We start from the raw sequence: 14,494 nt of genomic DNA, 5'->3' as shown, positions 1-14,494 counted from the left end.
TTTAAAAGTGTAAGGGACACCTCTGAAATGTAGAACTAACTTTCCTTTAATTTCCAACAATAGATTACTGTCTGTTTAAACCGAAAAGTTAAAAGACTTAAAAAGATGACATTCTTAACCTGCTCAATATTCATGCAAATAGCTGACATTTACTGAACGTTTGCTCAGTTAGGCACTGTGCTTTTTGCAAACTGTTGAATTGTGCTTTCACAACCATGTATTATCCCCTTTTTATGGAACAGGTGACTGAAGATCAGCGAGTTCAAGTGATTTGCCCAAGGCCCTCTGCTTGTGTGTAGGAGAGTCAGGATTTGAACCCAGGACCAGGTGCCACTGGGGACAATGTAAACACTGAAGCTGCAGCTGGTGCTTCATAAGCGCTTTAGGGTCTGGTCTGACTCAGCAACCGCACAGCCTCTTTGAACTAAGACTCAGTTCCGGCTGGCCTGGGGAGCTAGGGATTGCTGGCCATGGGGAATCAGATGGAGAAACCTGGTGAACAAATTTCCACACCTTGTGAAGACACTATGAAAGGGATCATCTTAGCGAGGTGGTCACCTAGGGATAAGAAAGCCACGCAGAATTTAATGGGACTTTCATTTCATTGTTAGTAAGAGTTCTCATGCGTGCCTGAAATGGAAACCTTTCTGTTTATAATCTGGGTAGCAAAATGCTCTTAAGGAGAAAGAGAAAGTGATTGTTTTGGTGGTCACGAACAACCTCATTAAGAATCTAATTTTAAAGCAATCTTAGGGGCGTGCTGGTTAGTTGGTACTAAAGATTTAGTGGCGATAATTACTGAGGCTCAGAAGCTCCCTTACTTAAATCTTAGGGGATAACTATGTTATAAAAGATGGTAGTTTCATCTGATCTTTTGCTATTGTTATTTAAACAATGGTTTAAAAATGCTGTTTGGCTAATTTCATTTTAAAACTAATTCAGAAGTGGAAAAAATTAGTTATTTAACCAAATTAATTGGTGGCTTGTCTAAACTCCTTTTTTGAGGCATCTTCTCAGCCGAACCACTTCTTAGGCATCTTGGACAATAAATAAATGAGGCAACTCTTGTTTTCCTTCACCTATCAGCTACTTTGAGTTGGAAGCGTGGAGGGGAAGGTAGATCTAGGTTTGACCACCAGGGAGAAACAGGGCAGGGTCTTCTCTGTCCTGAAGGTTATTGCCTTCCGAGCCAAGGGATGAACCAAACCTAAGAACGAGCTCTGACACCTCCCTTTTGCCTTCCAGTCACAAAAATGGGACCAAGGTCATTTAAATAATGCTTCTGAGCATCAAGCCACAAACGCGAATATTTAATCCTGCTTCTGAAAATATTCCATGAAATAAACACAGCGTGCATGAAACACAGTTCTCAACTACAATTACAAATAAGACATGCTAACCTTGTTTAGATGATAAAATTACAAAAAGCACTTCTTGCAAGCAGCAAAGAAAACCTGAAGATCCAACCAAGCCAGCCTTATGGGCACGATGTTATAATTATAGTGATCATTCACTGCCTCTTGTATGAACTAATCTTGGAAGCACTATACTGGAAGCTGGATTTTCTCAAGGAAGAGTATTTTTGTCACCAAGACATATTTCAGCTGTGCTGCTACTGAGCTTTAGTATGAATGTGACAGAACTGCAGTGCCATAAATGTACTGAGGGCCAAGTGTTGCATTTGCAAATTAACGTTGCGAATCACTCGAAAGGCAAGGGGATATCTCATGTGTGCCCACTCCCCACTAGCAAATCCCAGGACTGGATGAAGGATGCTGACTGCTGTCTTACAGAACTGGCTATGAGAACAGTCTGCAGCCAACCAACCACCATATTTCTTGACCCACCTCCTCGTCTTCATCTCTACCACCCTTCCCTACCTCCTTGTCTTGACCTGGACCACTGCCACAGTCTCCCCCTTGCTCTTGTCTAGGAGGGGGTTCTAGGGGCACCAGTCCGGTCATTTTCCCCACCCGCACGGGGAGGGCCCCCATGTCTGCACGATGTGGAGTCCAACTCCACTCTCAGCCTCCTCTCTCTCTCCCACTCAAGGTGTAGGCTCCAGAACAGCACCCATCTCCTCTGTGTATCTTTACAACCAAACTCTGCTTGGAACGAATCCTCTTTTCTGTATCTAACTTCCACTCTTCCTGCAAGACTCAGCTTCAAGAAGCATAATTTCCCCCAATCTCCCCACTACTTGTCCCTACTGGACCAAAGGACTCCTTGTCAGAAATCCACCCAAGACTTTTCATTACCAATTTACCTGTCTGCCTTGTTTCCACCCCTCCTGCTACTCACCTCCGTATCTTTTATTAATCTTGGAGTTCCAGGTCCCTAACATCATGCCCACCACATGGCTGGGGTATATATAGTACCATCTGAACTGAACTGAATCCAATGGTACTGATACTGCGTTGAATCAGGCACAGGGATGCTGGTGATGTCCTGCCAGTCACAACACCCCTCCTCCTAGTCACACATCTAACAGGGGAAAAGTTCCCCAAATGGGTTTTCTCACTTTCTGTACTGCCCCACCCCAGAAGTACTCTGACTGTGGGGAGACAGTCCTCTGGTCCACGTGCTAGTTGGTGGGCAGGCAGTCCAGCTCTTCCAGGCAAACTTCTCAGGAGGCCAGGGATGCTCAACAGCGCCCCCATCGCCTCCACCCACCCTCAGTGGAGGCAACCACTACCCTGAGTTTGTGCTCCTTCTTTCCCTTCCTTTATCTACAGATTTACTTATATAAGCTATGGTTTGTCCAGTAGTTATATGGATGTGAGAGCTGGACCATAAAGAAGGCTGAGTGTCAAAGAATTGATGCTTTTGAACTGCAATGTTGGAGAAGACTCTTGAGAGTCCCTTGGACAGCAAGGAGATCAAACTAGTCAATCCTAAAGGAAATCAACCCTGGATATTCATTGGAAGGACTGATGCTGAAGCTCCAATACTTTGGCCCCCTGATGTGAAAAGCCGACTTGTTGCAAGAGACTCTGATCCTGGAAAAGTCTGAGGGCAGGAGGAGAAGGGGGGTGACAGAGGAGGAGATGGTTGGATGGCATCACTGACTCAATGGATGTGAGTTTGAGAAAACTCTGGGTGATCGTGAAGGACATGGAAGCCTGGTGTGCTGCAGTTCATGGGGCCGCAGAGTCGGACACGACTGAGTGGCTGAACAGCAACGGTCTGTATCATGAATCCATATAACCTACAGGTTTGTATGCTTTTAAACTTCATATAAATGAAAGCGTATAGTGTGTCTTTTTCTGGTTTTTTTTTTTTTCCTCACCCTCAACATTACAACTGTGAGATTTATCCACTATGTTCATAGCTATAGCGTGTGAACTGCAACAGAATCTGACTATTCTCTTGCTGATAAACTGTTTACTCTCCCTCCGGAACAAACAACATTAAAGAGAACACTTTTATGTCCTGTGACGCACGAGGACAAAAGCGTCGTTAGTGGACACACCAGAAGGTTAGGGTATACACTCTACACCAGGTTAAAGGATACAAGCTCGTGCTCAGTTTTAGTAGATCTTGCCAAACTGATTTCCAAAGTGACTGTACCAATTTACATTCTTCTCAAAGATGTATTCACTGTGCAGCTTTCTTCTTCTGGGAATGCCTTTTCATGTCCTTTGCCCATTTTTCTTAATGAGTTGTTCCTTTTTCCTTATTCACTTTTAAGAATTTCTTGATATGTTCTGGAACCTAGACCTAGGTCTTTGTCAAGTATATCGAATATTTTACAAACATCTGTTTCGGTTTTGTGCCTTCTCTTTCTCTCCCTTTAAGGTGTGTTTTGATGAGCAGAAATTCTCATTTAAACTTCTCATTTAAGTTCCACCTGTAACCCACCTGTAATTGGCTTTTGTGTGACATAGATATGAACACAATTCATGTCCCCATGGAAGCAAAAATGGTCCCTGCCTCCATTCTCAACAGGACCAACCTCTGGCTGCTGACCTGTGGGACTCGAATGTGCCCACTCTGCAGAGACACGTGGGTGTGTTTCTGGCTTCTCTGGTGTTTTCATTAGTCAATTTTTCTACCTCTCTGTTAAAACCACACTGGCTTAATTACAACAGCTTTCTGACCTTGTTCCATCGTGGTAGGTTAAATCTTCCTGCCAGGTCTTCTCCTTCAGAACTGTTCCCTGATCAGGGATCAAACTGCTGTGGTGCCTGCACTGGGACCGTGGAGTCTTAACGACTGGACCACCAGCGAAGTCCTGAAGTGTTCTCTATTTATCCATTAGACCAAGCCTGTTGGTTTACAACCTTCATTTCTACTTTTTTTAAAGAGGTTACCTCAATTTACCATCCATACTTACTTCGGCATATTATAAAGTTTCACAATATCTTCACCCGATTCTCAAACAATACAGAGACCTGAGAATCCTTCAACTCTATATCCAATATCTTTGCTCAGTGCTGGTTCCTGCATTTCAGTCTTTTTATTCTGTGGTCATTACCTTCCTGCCTGATTTAAAGTTATAATGCAGTTTCTTCAGTTTGGATTTGTTGGTAGTAAACTGTCTCAGCTCTTATTCAACTAAAAATGTCTGTATTTCACCCACATTCACAAAAGAGAAGGTTTTCTGGGTAATTAATTCTAGAGTGTCAGACTTTATTTTTGGGGGCTCCAAAATCACTGCAGTTGGTGACTGCAGCCATGAAATTAAAAGACGCTTACTCCTTGGAAGAAAAGTTATGACCAACTTAGATAGTCTATTCAAAAGCAGAGACATTACTTTGCCGACTAAGGTCCGTCTAGGCAAGGCTATGGTTTTTCCTGTGGTCATGTATGAATGTGAGAGTTGGACTGTGAAGAAGGCTGAGTGCCGAAGAATTGATGCTTTTGAACTGTGGTGTTGGAGAAGACTCTTGAGAGTCCCTTGGACTGCAAGGAGATCCAACTAGTCCATTCTGAAGGAGATTAGCTCTGGGATTTCTTTGGAAGGAATGATGCTGAAGCTGAAAAACTCCAGTACTTTGGCCACCTCATGCGAAGAGCTGACTCATTGGAAAAGACTCTGCTGCTGGGAGGGATTGGGAGCAGGAGGAGAAAGGGACGACCGAGGATGAGATGGCTGGATGGCATCACGAACTCAATGGACGTGAGTCTGAGTGAGCTTCGGGAGATGGTGATGGACAGGGAGGCCTGGCGTGCTGCGATTCATGGGGTCGCAAAGAGTCAGACATGACTGAGCGACTGAACTGAACTAATTCTAGAGTGACAGTTATTTTGTGTTAGCATTTTGAAAATATTTTTCTAAGATCTAACTTTCATTGTTGCTACAGAGAAGTCAGTTGTTAGGCTCTTTGTGATAATCTGTCTTTTCTTCCTGGATGTTTTTAACATCCTTCTTTGCTTTTTTGTGGTTTTACTATAATACATGCAGGCATGGATCTATTAAAATATATATTGCTTAGGCTTTATTGACTTCTCATATTTGATCATTGATATCTCTCCTCCATTTTGGAAATTGCTCAGCTAGTATTTCTTCAAACATTAAATTTCCTACATTCTGTATTTTTTCTTATGGAACCTTGGTTAATGTATATTAGGTTCCTTCACTTTAGCTTCTATAAATCTTAACCTCTTTTTCATATTTTCCATCTGTCTCTTTGAGCCATGTTCCAGGTAATCACTTCGTGCCTATTTCTCATCTTAAATCCTTTCTTGAACTATGTCATATCAACTATTTAACATATGTATTAATGTTCTTGTTTAAATTATTATATATCTCAGTTCTGGAAATTCTGTTAGACTCTTTGTTAAATCTATTTGATCATTTCTAAAAGTCTCTTGGTTCTTACTCATTTTCAACAGTCTGTACCTTAAAGGCTCTAAGTAATATATTTTACATGAATTTCTTTGCACATGCTTATTTTACATTCTGTATCTCATAATTTTACTATATTTTACTATATATAGTAATTATGTAGTTAATATTTAATTAATATATTTAATTTATATTTAATATAAAATTAAAATATGTATGTTTTAATTTTACTATATTTTTACTGATTACTATAATCAGGCCTCTGTAGGTCTGATTATAGCTTGTTTCTGCTGCTGATGGTTTATGTTGGCTTTTTCTTCATGTTTCATGATTTTTTTGATTAGTACTTGTATTTCTTGAAACTTTATTTATAGGAATTCTTAAAGCCTATGTTAAGATGCATTCTTTCAGCGAGGATTTGTGTTTTCCTCTGTCATACCATGTGGGCACTCACAACTTGGAAATTCTTTAAGTTTCTGACTGCATTTTTTGGGGAATAGTCAGGTAGTGTAAATTATAACCTCAAATCCACATGTGGACTGGTTTTTGGTTAAGAATTCCCATCAGAGACTATTTTTCCTTTCTTTCACCAGAAGCCAAGGCCAAAACCAGCCAATTTTCCTTATTATCTCCCTTGGGGTGGGGGTAAAGAAAATTAATTCAACCACATTGGTGTCACATAGCCATCTCCAAAGCCAAATCTGTGTATAGTAATTCTGAAAGTAATGGCAACCCACTCCAGTATTCTTCCCTAGAAAATCCCATGGACAGAGGAGCCTGGGGGGGGCGCTACAGTCCATGGGGCCACAAAGAGTCAGACATGACTGAGCGACTGATTACATACACGCTTAAATTACTACTAACTTGTGCATATTCAAATTCTTAATATTATCAAACTTAATAAATATAAATGAATCTAAACTGGAAAGTAACTTGGGACTTTCCTAGTGGTCCACTGGCTAAGACACCATGTTCCCGATGCCTGGGGGGTCGAGGGAGAGGGGGAGGGTTTGATCCATGGCCAGAGAACTAGATTCCACAGGCTGCAACTAGGAGTTCGAATGCCACAACTGAAACCCGGCACAGCCAAAGAAATAAAAATAAATTTAAAAAAAAGAAAGAAAATGCTGTGCTTTAATTCTAATGTGCCTATGGGAAATCACAGAAATTCACTAAGATCAAGTGATGCAGATACTCTCATTAGGTTGAAGAACAGGGTAAGAAAGACTTTTTTTTAAGAAAGACTTTTTTGTTTAGAAAGACTATTTAAATTAGCACAATGGTGATTTGCAGGCAAGCAGTAGTCATTTAAACTGATACCTTTACCAGTATTGTATGCGAAGGTGTGATATGTAGTTTAGTCGCTAAGTCATGTCCAACTCTTGTGACCCCATGGACTACAGCCCACCAGGCCCCTCTGTCCATGGGATTCTCCAGGTAAGAATACTGGAGTTGGTTGCCATGCCCTCCTCCAGGGGATCTTCCCAACCCAGGGATCGAACCCAGGTCTCCTGGATTGCATGTGAATTTTTTACAGTCTGAGCTACTAGGGCTTATTCAACGAGAATTTGGGCAACCATGTGAGGAAGCATAAAGCTCCCAAAGGTCCAGGACAGGCCTCTGATCAGGTAAAATCATCTGCATCCAGCTAGCCTAAGCTTCCAGGTTTCCTCACCTGGATTCTCAATAAACAGCCCCCAAATTTTTCCTTGGAATTTTCCTCATTCTGCTATGACACTGGAGCTCCCCTCGCAGGGCAGTGAGGTTTCCAGGTCTCTGGCTCAGCATCTGCGCCTGGGGCATCACCAACTCTGCTTCTGTGTATCTATTCAGCTGCCCAGGCCTCTCTGCTGCTGCTGCTGCTGCTAAGTCGCTTCAGTCATGTCTGACTCTATGCGACCCCATAGATGGCAGCCTCTCTCTTGTTAACGCTGCCTTGCTCTCTGGGTTGGCTATTCTTTGTGTTGTTGCTGTATGGGACTCCACTGGGAAGGAACCCAAGAATCTGTGAACAAAACAACACAACATCTTCCAGAAAATACAATATAATTGGGCAATTTTAGGGGACGTCCCTGGTGGTCCCATGGTTAAGACTCCCCCTTGCAATGCAGGGGACTTGGGTTCAATCTCTGGTTGGGAAACTAAGATCCCACAAGCGGCAGAGCAACTAACCCCATACGCCCCAACTACTGAGTCTGTGTGCCACAACTACTGAAGCGCACTTGCCACAACTAGAGAGTCCGTGTGTACAACAGAACAAAGATCCCGCGTGCTGCAACAAAGACCTGACGTAGCCGAATACAGAAAGACATGCTTAACAAATATATTAAAAAATAATCAGGCAATTTTATAAGAAACAAGTTTAGAGCCCCTAAAATAAAACAGGTGCTACTTACGCAGGGGGGCTGTCGCCACAATACTTTCCAATTCTTTCAGCGTCGTTGATCTCCCCACCGTTAAACACAGCCACGTAATCGTACCGGCAGTAGTTATCACGCTCAACATCAAATTTCTCAAACTTTAATTCTATAAGCTTTAGTGAAAGCACAACATTAGAAGGGTCAAAGGGGTAGTGCAGAATAACCTCAAACAGAATTCTTCCTCTCCTCAGGTTTGTAAGGGTACTGTGTTTTTCCTTCCTAAAAAAAAATGTATTTACCTTGTTTAAATTTTTTCTTATCGTTTTCAAACTTCTTCTTTAGTTAACAACATATTCTCTTGCTTTCATTTTTAATTATTTCAAAAGATCACTTTAAGCCCAGATCAACCCTAGTTAGGATCTTTTTTTACTGTTTTTTTAAATTGTGGTAAAAGTCCCATAATATAAAATGTACAATTTTAATCACGCTTCCCTGATAGCTCAGTTGGTAAAGAACCCACCTGCAATGCAGGAGACCCTGGTTTGATTCCTGGTTCGGGACGATCTGCTGGAGAAGGGAAAGGCTACCCACTCCAATATTCTGGCCTGGAGAATTCCATGGACATATAGTGGCACTTACATTCACGTTGTTGTTCAACTCTCACCGTCATCCATCTCCTGAATATTTCACCTTCCTAAATTGAAACTCTGTCCCCATTAAACTCCAAGTCCCCATTCTTCCTCCCCCACCGCTAGCCCCTGGCATCTACCAATATACTTTCTGACTCTATAATTTGATTATTCTAGGTGCCTCGTATAAGTGGAGTAAAACAGTATCTGTCTGCACTTACAGAATCCCATGGACAGAAGAGCCTGGTGGGCTATAGACCACAGGGTCGCAAAGAGCCAGACACGACTCAGTGATTAAACAACAACTGTATATTAGAATGCATTTTTAAGGTTACCGATTTAGGATCTTAAACATGGGAACTCTGTTCACTTACAGCTAAGAAAGTACAGAAACACTACATAATCCTAGCAATCTGTATTAAGACTTAAATTGGGTTTGTATTGGAGTGGAAATTGGGGCTATATACCAGCTTCATTCTTCTCTAGAGGAAAACTAATAGAAATAAAAAGTATTACCTACAATGTCCCCCGAAGTAGTGTATGTTGGGATGTGGTGCTTGTGTTCGTGTTTGGTTGTCTGAGATGGGTGGACACAGCAGTTCTACCTCAAGGGAAGGAGACTAATATTCCCATCACATGCAAAGAACTCAAATTCTTCAGGACCAGAGGTTCAGGGAGGTGGGAACTGACTCTGATGTCTTCTGGAAGTATGTTTTTAAGACTGTATCTGCCAAGCACAGTGTGCTTGGTGATCTGGTTGATTTTTGAAGAGGCTGCATAGAAGCATGAATGCACAAAGTCAGTGTTAGATTTCTGAAGTTTTTTACTTTTTTTTGGCACTGGTACCAACAATAGTGTCCTAAAATACTCAAGTCAATAGGAAGTTTTGATTTAAAAGCAATCATTCCCCTTATAAAAGCAGATCTTTCGAGAGTACCTCTACCGTATGAATCAAAGGAAGTCTCACTGGGTTCATAAATACCCATGGCACCCAGAGACTGGTCCCTATTCTTCCAGGGTGGGCAGGCAACCCTCCCTAATGCTTACGGAAGATAATAGGTGTTAACTCATGTTAGGACAGTCACGATGCTATTAGCCGTTAGCTAGCGAAGACTTGGACAGTAATGTGGGTGAAGTTGTAACACCAGTGACATCACAAAGAGACATAAAAGTGAAGTTTGGTTTTGAACATGATTGCTGCATATCCACACATTTATCCACTTTTCAAAAGCACTGGGAAAGGGTGAATAATAGCTTATTCATACTCAACACTGCTTTAAGTTACATTAAAATATTTCCCCTTTGGGCCCTGTAACTTTTCATTGGTCAGAAATAAAATGCATTCCAGGTTACTAAAAAATTGGCTGAACTTTTTCTACTTAGAAATTGGTTACAAATTTTGGGAGAGAAAATAAAAATAAGGAGGATAAAGTGGAAAGCTATGATTTTTTTAAAAGATGTCTTTTAATAGAAGAAAATGCCCAAAAATTTACATAGAAATTACTTGACTTAATTTTCTCATATTATTTTTCTCATTTGGACAGTTTCCACTGATTTCAGACACTACAACTATGACTAGAGACTCAATTGGCTAAAGCCAAAAATTAAATAAATTAAATCTAAACGTAATTTAAATAAAGAGAAAAACTTGGGGAAAAGATGCTAAATTGTAATCTGCAAGTATAATTAAATGAAAGTCACTTAATCTAACATATTTACAAATGACACAAAGAGGAAAAATGATCAATACAATCTCAAGAATTACATAATAGCTTAAATGTTGGATAAATTTAATTTTTAAATGTTATATTAAACTATAAAATGTTCAATAGATTTACAGAATCCTTTATTATCAAATAAATGAGTAAATTTTTCATTTAAACATAAAACTGAGTTTTAGGATCATGATCAAAGTATGTGTGTGTGTGTGTGCACTCAAATTACTGACTTGCATAGTATATTTGCCTGAATAATTTCCACTAAGGAAATGAATATATGGCAAATAGTATTTGTGTAAACAAAAGATCAAGTTAGAAAAAATTTTTTTAACAATATCGTAATATTCACCATACCGTGTTTGGATTAAAGTCTATAATATTTCCCATAATAATAATTTTTAAAAGTTATTTTCAAAATTCTATAGCAAAGAGTTGGTTTATTCTCATGCTAAGTTCTGTCCTGAAATTAATATCTGAAAGTGGTCCCCAGAAAGAGTAAAAATTTATATAACCACAAACTAGTAAACACTGGAAAACTAGATCTCTGTTGATTGTTTTAGAGCAATGAATAGTTTTGTGGGGAACCTGCACAAATTTTAAACAACAACCAAAAGAAGAAAAAGAAAAAGCACCATGGAGCACAGCAGTTTTCATGTCAGAGACCTTGTTCTTAGAAAAGATGATGTGATGTGCTTGCACTGGCTTGGCTGAAGTGAAGCATTCTGGCTGTTCTGGATTTGGCGATTTGGAGGGCTGTTACCAGGACATGATGCTCTGTGAGCAGATGGTAACCTGAGGTGTACATAAACTTGGGGCTTTGCTGTCCTCCTGCAGTTGGTCACTGCTGCTCATAAACCCGTGCTTATAACACCTTCCACAGTGTTTAAACAACCTCATGTGGGATTTGCAGGCTGTTTGTATTTTAAACCTGTTGAAAATTGTAATTCTCTAATGGGAAGTTAAATCCATGACTTTGCAAGTCAAAGAGCACAAAGGCAGCTTTAACCTGGGTCTCTGCGTGAAGAAATGCTGTGTCCAGCAGGGCCTTCCTCGCCTGTTATCTTTAACAGTCCACACTGGGCAATTCACACATGCATACTTTCTTCATGTTTTCAGGGAACCTCACCTGATTCTTCGGGGCTACGATGTGCCACACACAAGCGACTCCTGCCGGGTAATCACGGTCTGGCCAGTTGGGGGTTTTGAAAGAGCCGGAAGGTCTTTCAAGGAGGCCTCCACAATACTGATCACCTGAAGTTATTAAAAATGAAAAAAAGTCCACGTGTATGGCAATGCAACCATATGGAAATAGGAACTCGGAATATTGATAGTATAACAAAGGCAGTAGCAGATGCTCTTAGTTCTTCCCTTAAAAATGGTTGTACAGTCTCCTTTAAACACACACACACATACGCACACACAGAATGATCTCGAGGTTACCTGACAGATCACACCAGCATAAGACAGTGAAGGAGAGAAATGAGGGCTTAGACTCTTTTCTTTTCCCCATTTTTTGGATGAGACAAAACATTTGGGCTGTTACTCATTCAAACACCATGAAGGCTCAACCAAATCTATACATTTAAGAACTCAAGGCAGAGGTATTTATTAATAAGGCTAAAATTCAGGTCCATGGACAAAGTCTGAATGAGTTATTATAGACAACTCTTATTACGAGTAAACTGTTTATAAATCTTTCACAATTTTCAGGAATAATTTTGTCAAAACAATATATGTTTATAACACTGTCAGCGATACAGAAGAGCATTAAAGGTAGGATTGATTTCTAGATGGGCCTGATATCGGGCAAGCTCTCTCCTGGTCTGAGAAAAGTGACTGCTTCAGAAAAGTCTGCCGGATTAACAGGCACAGGTGTCGCGTTGGGGTGGCTCCGCGCCTCACAGCTAACCATGCCGCTGTACTTGGTGCCGGGCATGCGCACTTCTGCTCTGAATGACGTCAGAACAGAACCAGGATGGCTAGCCCCCAGGAGCCTCAGAAGGGGCAGTTGGCGGCGCCCTCACACCACATAGCACAGGCCTGCATGGTTCGACAGGGGCTGTGCTGCTTCACCCTGCGTCCCTCTGCTGCCCTCTGTCCCCAACCCTCGGTTCCTCCCTCGCCTGCACACTGAGATGGCCTTGTGTTGGGGGATGAGACCACCCCCCACCCATTCCTCTGTCTCTCCCACCCCAGAGCCTAACCTAACGTAGAGCCCAGACTCAGCCGTGCTGAAGGGTCTCCCTTTAGGCACAAATCTCATTATTTCACTAGGAGGTTCCGGAAGTTTCACCAGAGCCGGACTCAGCAGTAGTTCTGATAGTGAGGGTACTAAGGATGAAGGTTTGGTTTCAAACTTGGTTTTCAAGAGAATATTCTGCAATGCTAGCTTCCTGGCCTGTGCAAATATTAGCCTCACTTCCCTGGGACTGAACTGGGTTTCCTGGACACATCTAGACTCTTAGCAAAGCTGCTTATTCCCTGTGGGGGGTGGGGAGGTATTGAATTTGGGGTAAGATTCCCTCAAATCCCACCACTTAAAACTAGCCACAATAAGTATGTGACAAACGCATTTCAGATATCTCTATGCATATGAACCAAAGGGTTAATTGAAATAATTTTAGAAAGATATTTCAAAACAAGTTTTAATTTAATTTTACTTGGATTTAACCAACAAAGAAAAACTGAAACTAATTCATATACTTTAACAAAATATTTGACACAGAAGCTAATCATTCTTAAAAAGATTCTTTAAATTGAAGACAATGTATTATAAAAATTGAGGTTGGAATAACTTCTACAACTTTTTGTTTATGGAAAACTCCAAGCATATGCAAAGCAAACAGACAATATAATGAATCTCTATGTATTCGTCCAGTTTCAACAAGTATCATCATTCTACTATTCTTTTTTTAAATGTCCTTTTATTTTTATTTATCCTTTTTGGCCATGCTGTGTGGCATGGGGACCCTTGCTTCCCCAGCCAGGGATTGAATCCAGGCCCCTGCACTGGGAGTGTGTGGAGTCTTAACCACTGGACCACCAGGGAAATCCCATCATTCTACTATTCTATCAATATAGCTAGCCAATGCCCACCACTTGCACTATGATTATTATTATTACTTTATAGGTTTGAGGGAGGTAAATTCGATACTTTGAAATGCACAAGTCTTAGCTGTAAAAAATTGAAAAATGGTTACACCTGTGTGAGCCACACTCCTACGATGTATGTATCCAAAATTTCTGTATCCTTCACTAGTCAATTTGCTGGATCTCCACATCACTTTTCTGAAAGATTCCACTGTAGATTAGTTTTATTCTAGAGCTTCATATAAATGGAATCATATGGTGTTCCTTTTCTGTGTTTGACTTCTCTTGCCTGGCACAATGTCTGAGATGCATTGCTGTGTGTATCGGTAGCTTGTTCCTTGACATTGCTGAGTAGTAGTCTGGGGTGTGGAAACAACAATTTGTTCACCCATTCTCCCGTTGATATCCATTTGGGTTGCTTCCAGTCTGGGCTACTGTGAATGAAGATGTTATGAACATTTTTGTACAAATCTCTTGGTGGACTTGTATTTTCATTTCTCTTATATAAATACCCAGGAATGCAATTGCTGGGCCAAGAGTAGATGTAGATGTTTAACTTCTTAAGAAACTACCAAAATATTTCCCCAAGTGGTTTTACTATTTTATGCCTCTCAAGGGATGAGAACTTTGGCTGCATCACATCTTTGCCACCATTAAGTGTTGTCAGTTTGTTTTTTTTTAACCCAACCTGGTGGGTATGTAACGGTATCTCATTGTGTTTTTAATTTGCATTTCCCTGTTAACTAATGACACTGAACAATTTTTCATGCACTTATGAATCATTTGTGTATCTTCTTCTGGAAAGTAAAAGTTCAACTGTTTGCCCATTTTTATATTTATTGGGATCTTTATCTTTTTACTGTTGAGTTATATAAGTTCTTCATATATTCTGAATACAAGTCTGTT

The 14,494-nt window shown here is 40.7% G+C and overlaps 1 protein-coding gene across 1 annotated transcript in view; it reads right to left on the bottom strand.

Moving 5' to 3' along the window:
* The window catches only part of PCOLCE2 (procollagen C-endopeptidase enhancer 2), an 84,708-nt gene that overhangs the window by 12,547 nt on the left and 57,667 nt on the right, over window positions 1-14,494 (bottom strand). Inside the window, exons 4-5 of the mRNA XM_069563310.1 lie at window positions 11,625-11,749; window positions 8,188-8,324 (exon numbers count right to left, since the gene is read on the bottom strand). Coding sequence (XP_069419411.1) covers window positions 8,188-8,324; window positions 11,625-11,749 — 262 coding nt within the window. The remainder of the gene's footprint in view (window positions 1-8,187; window positions 8,325-11,624; window positions 11,750-14,494) is intronic.

This window comes from Ovis canadensis, chromosome 1, assembly GCF_042477335.2.
Source record: "Ovis canadensis isolate MfBH-ARS-UI-01 breed Bighorn chromosome 1, ARS-UI_OviCan_v2, whole genome shotgun sequence".
Classification (NCBI taxonomy): domain Eukaryota; kingdom Metazoa; phylum Chordata; class Mammalia; order Artiodactyla; family Bovidae; genus Ovis; species Ovis canadensis.
The sequence above is the reverse complement of the archived record's forward strand: the minus strand, read 5'-3'. Positions and strand labels throughout refer to the sequence as shown.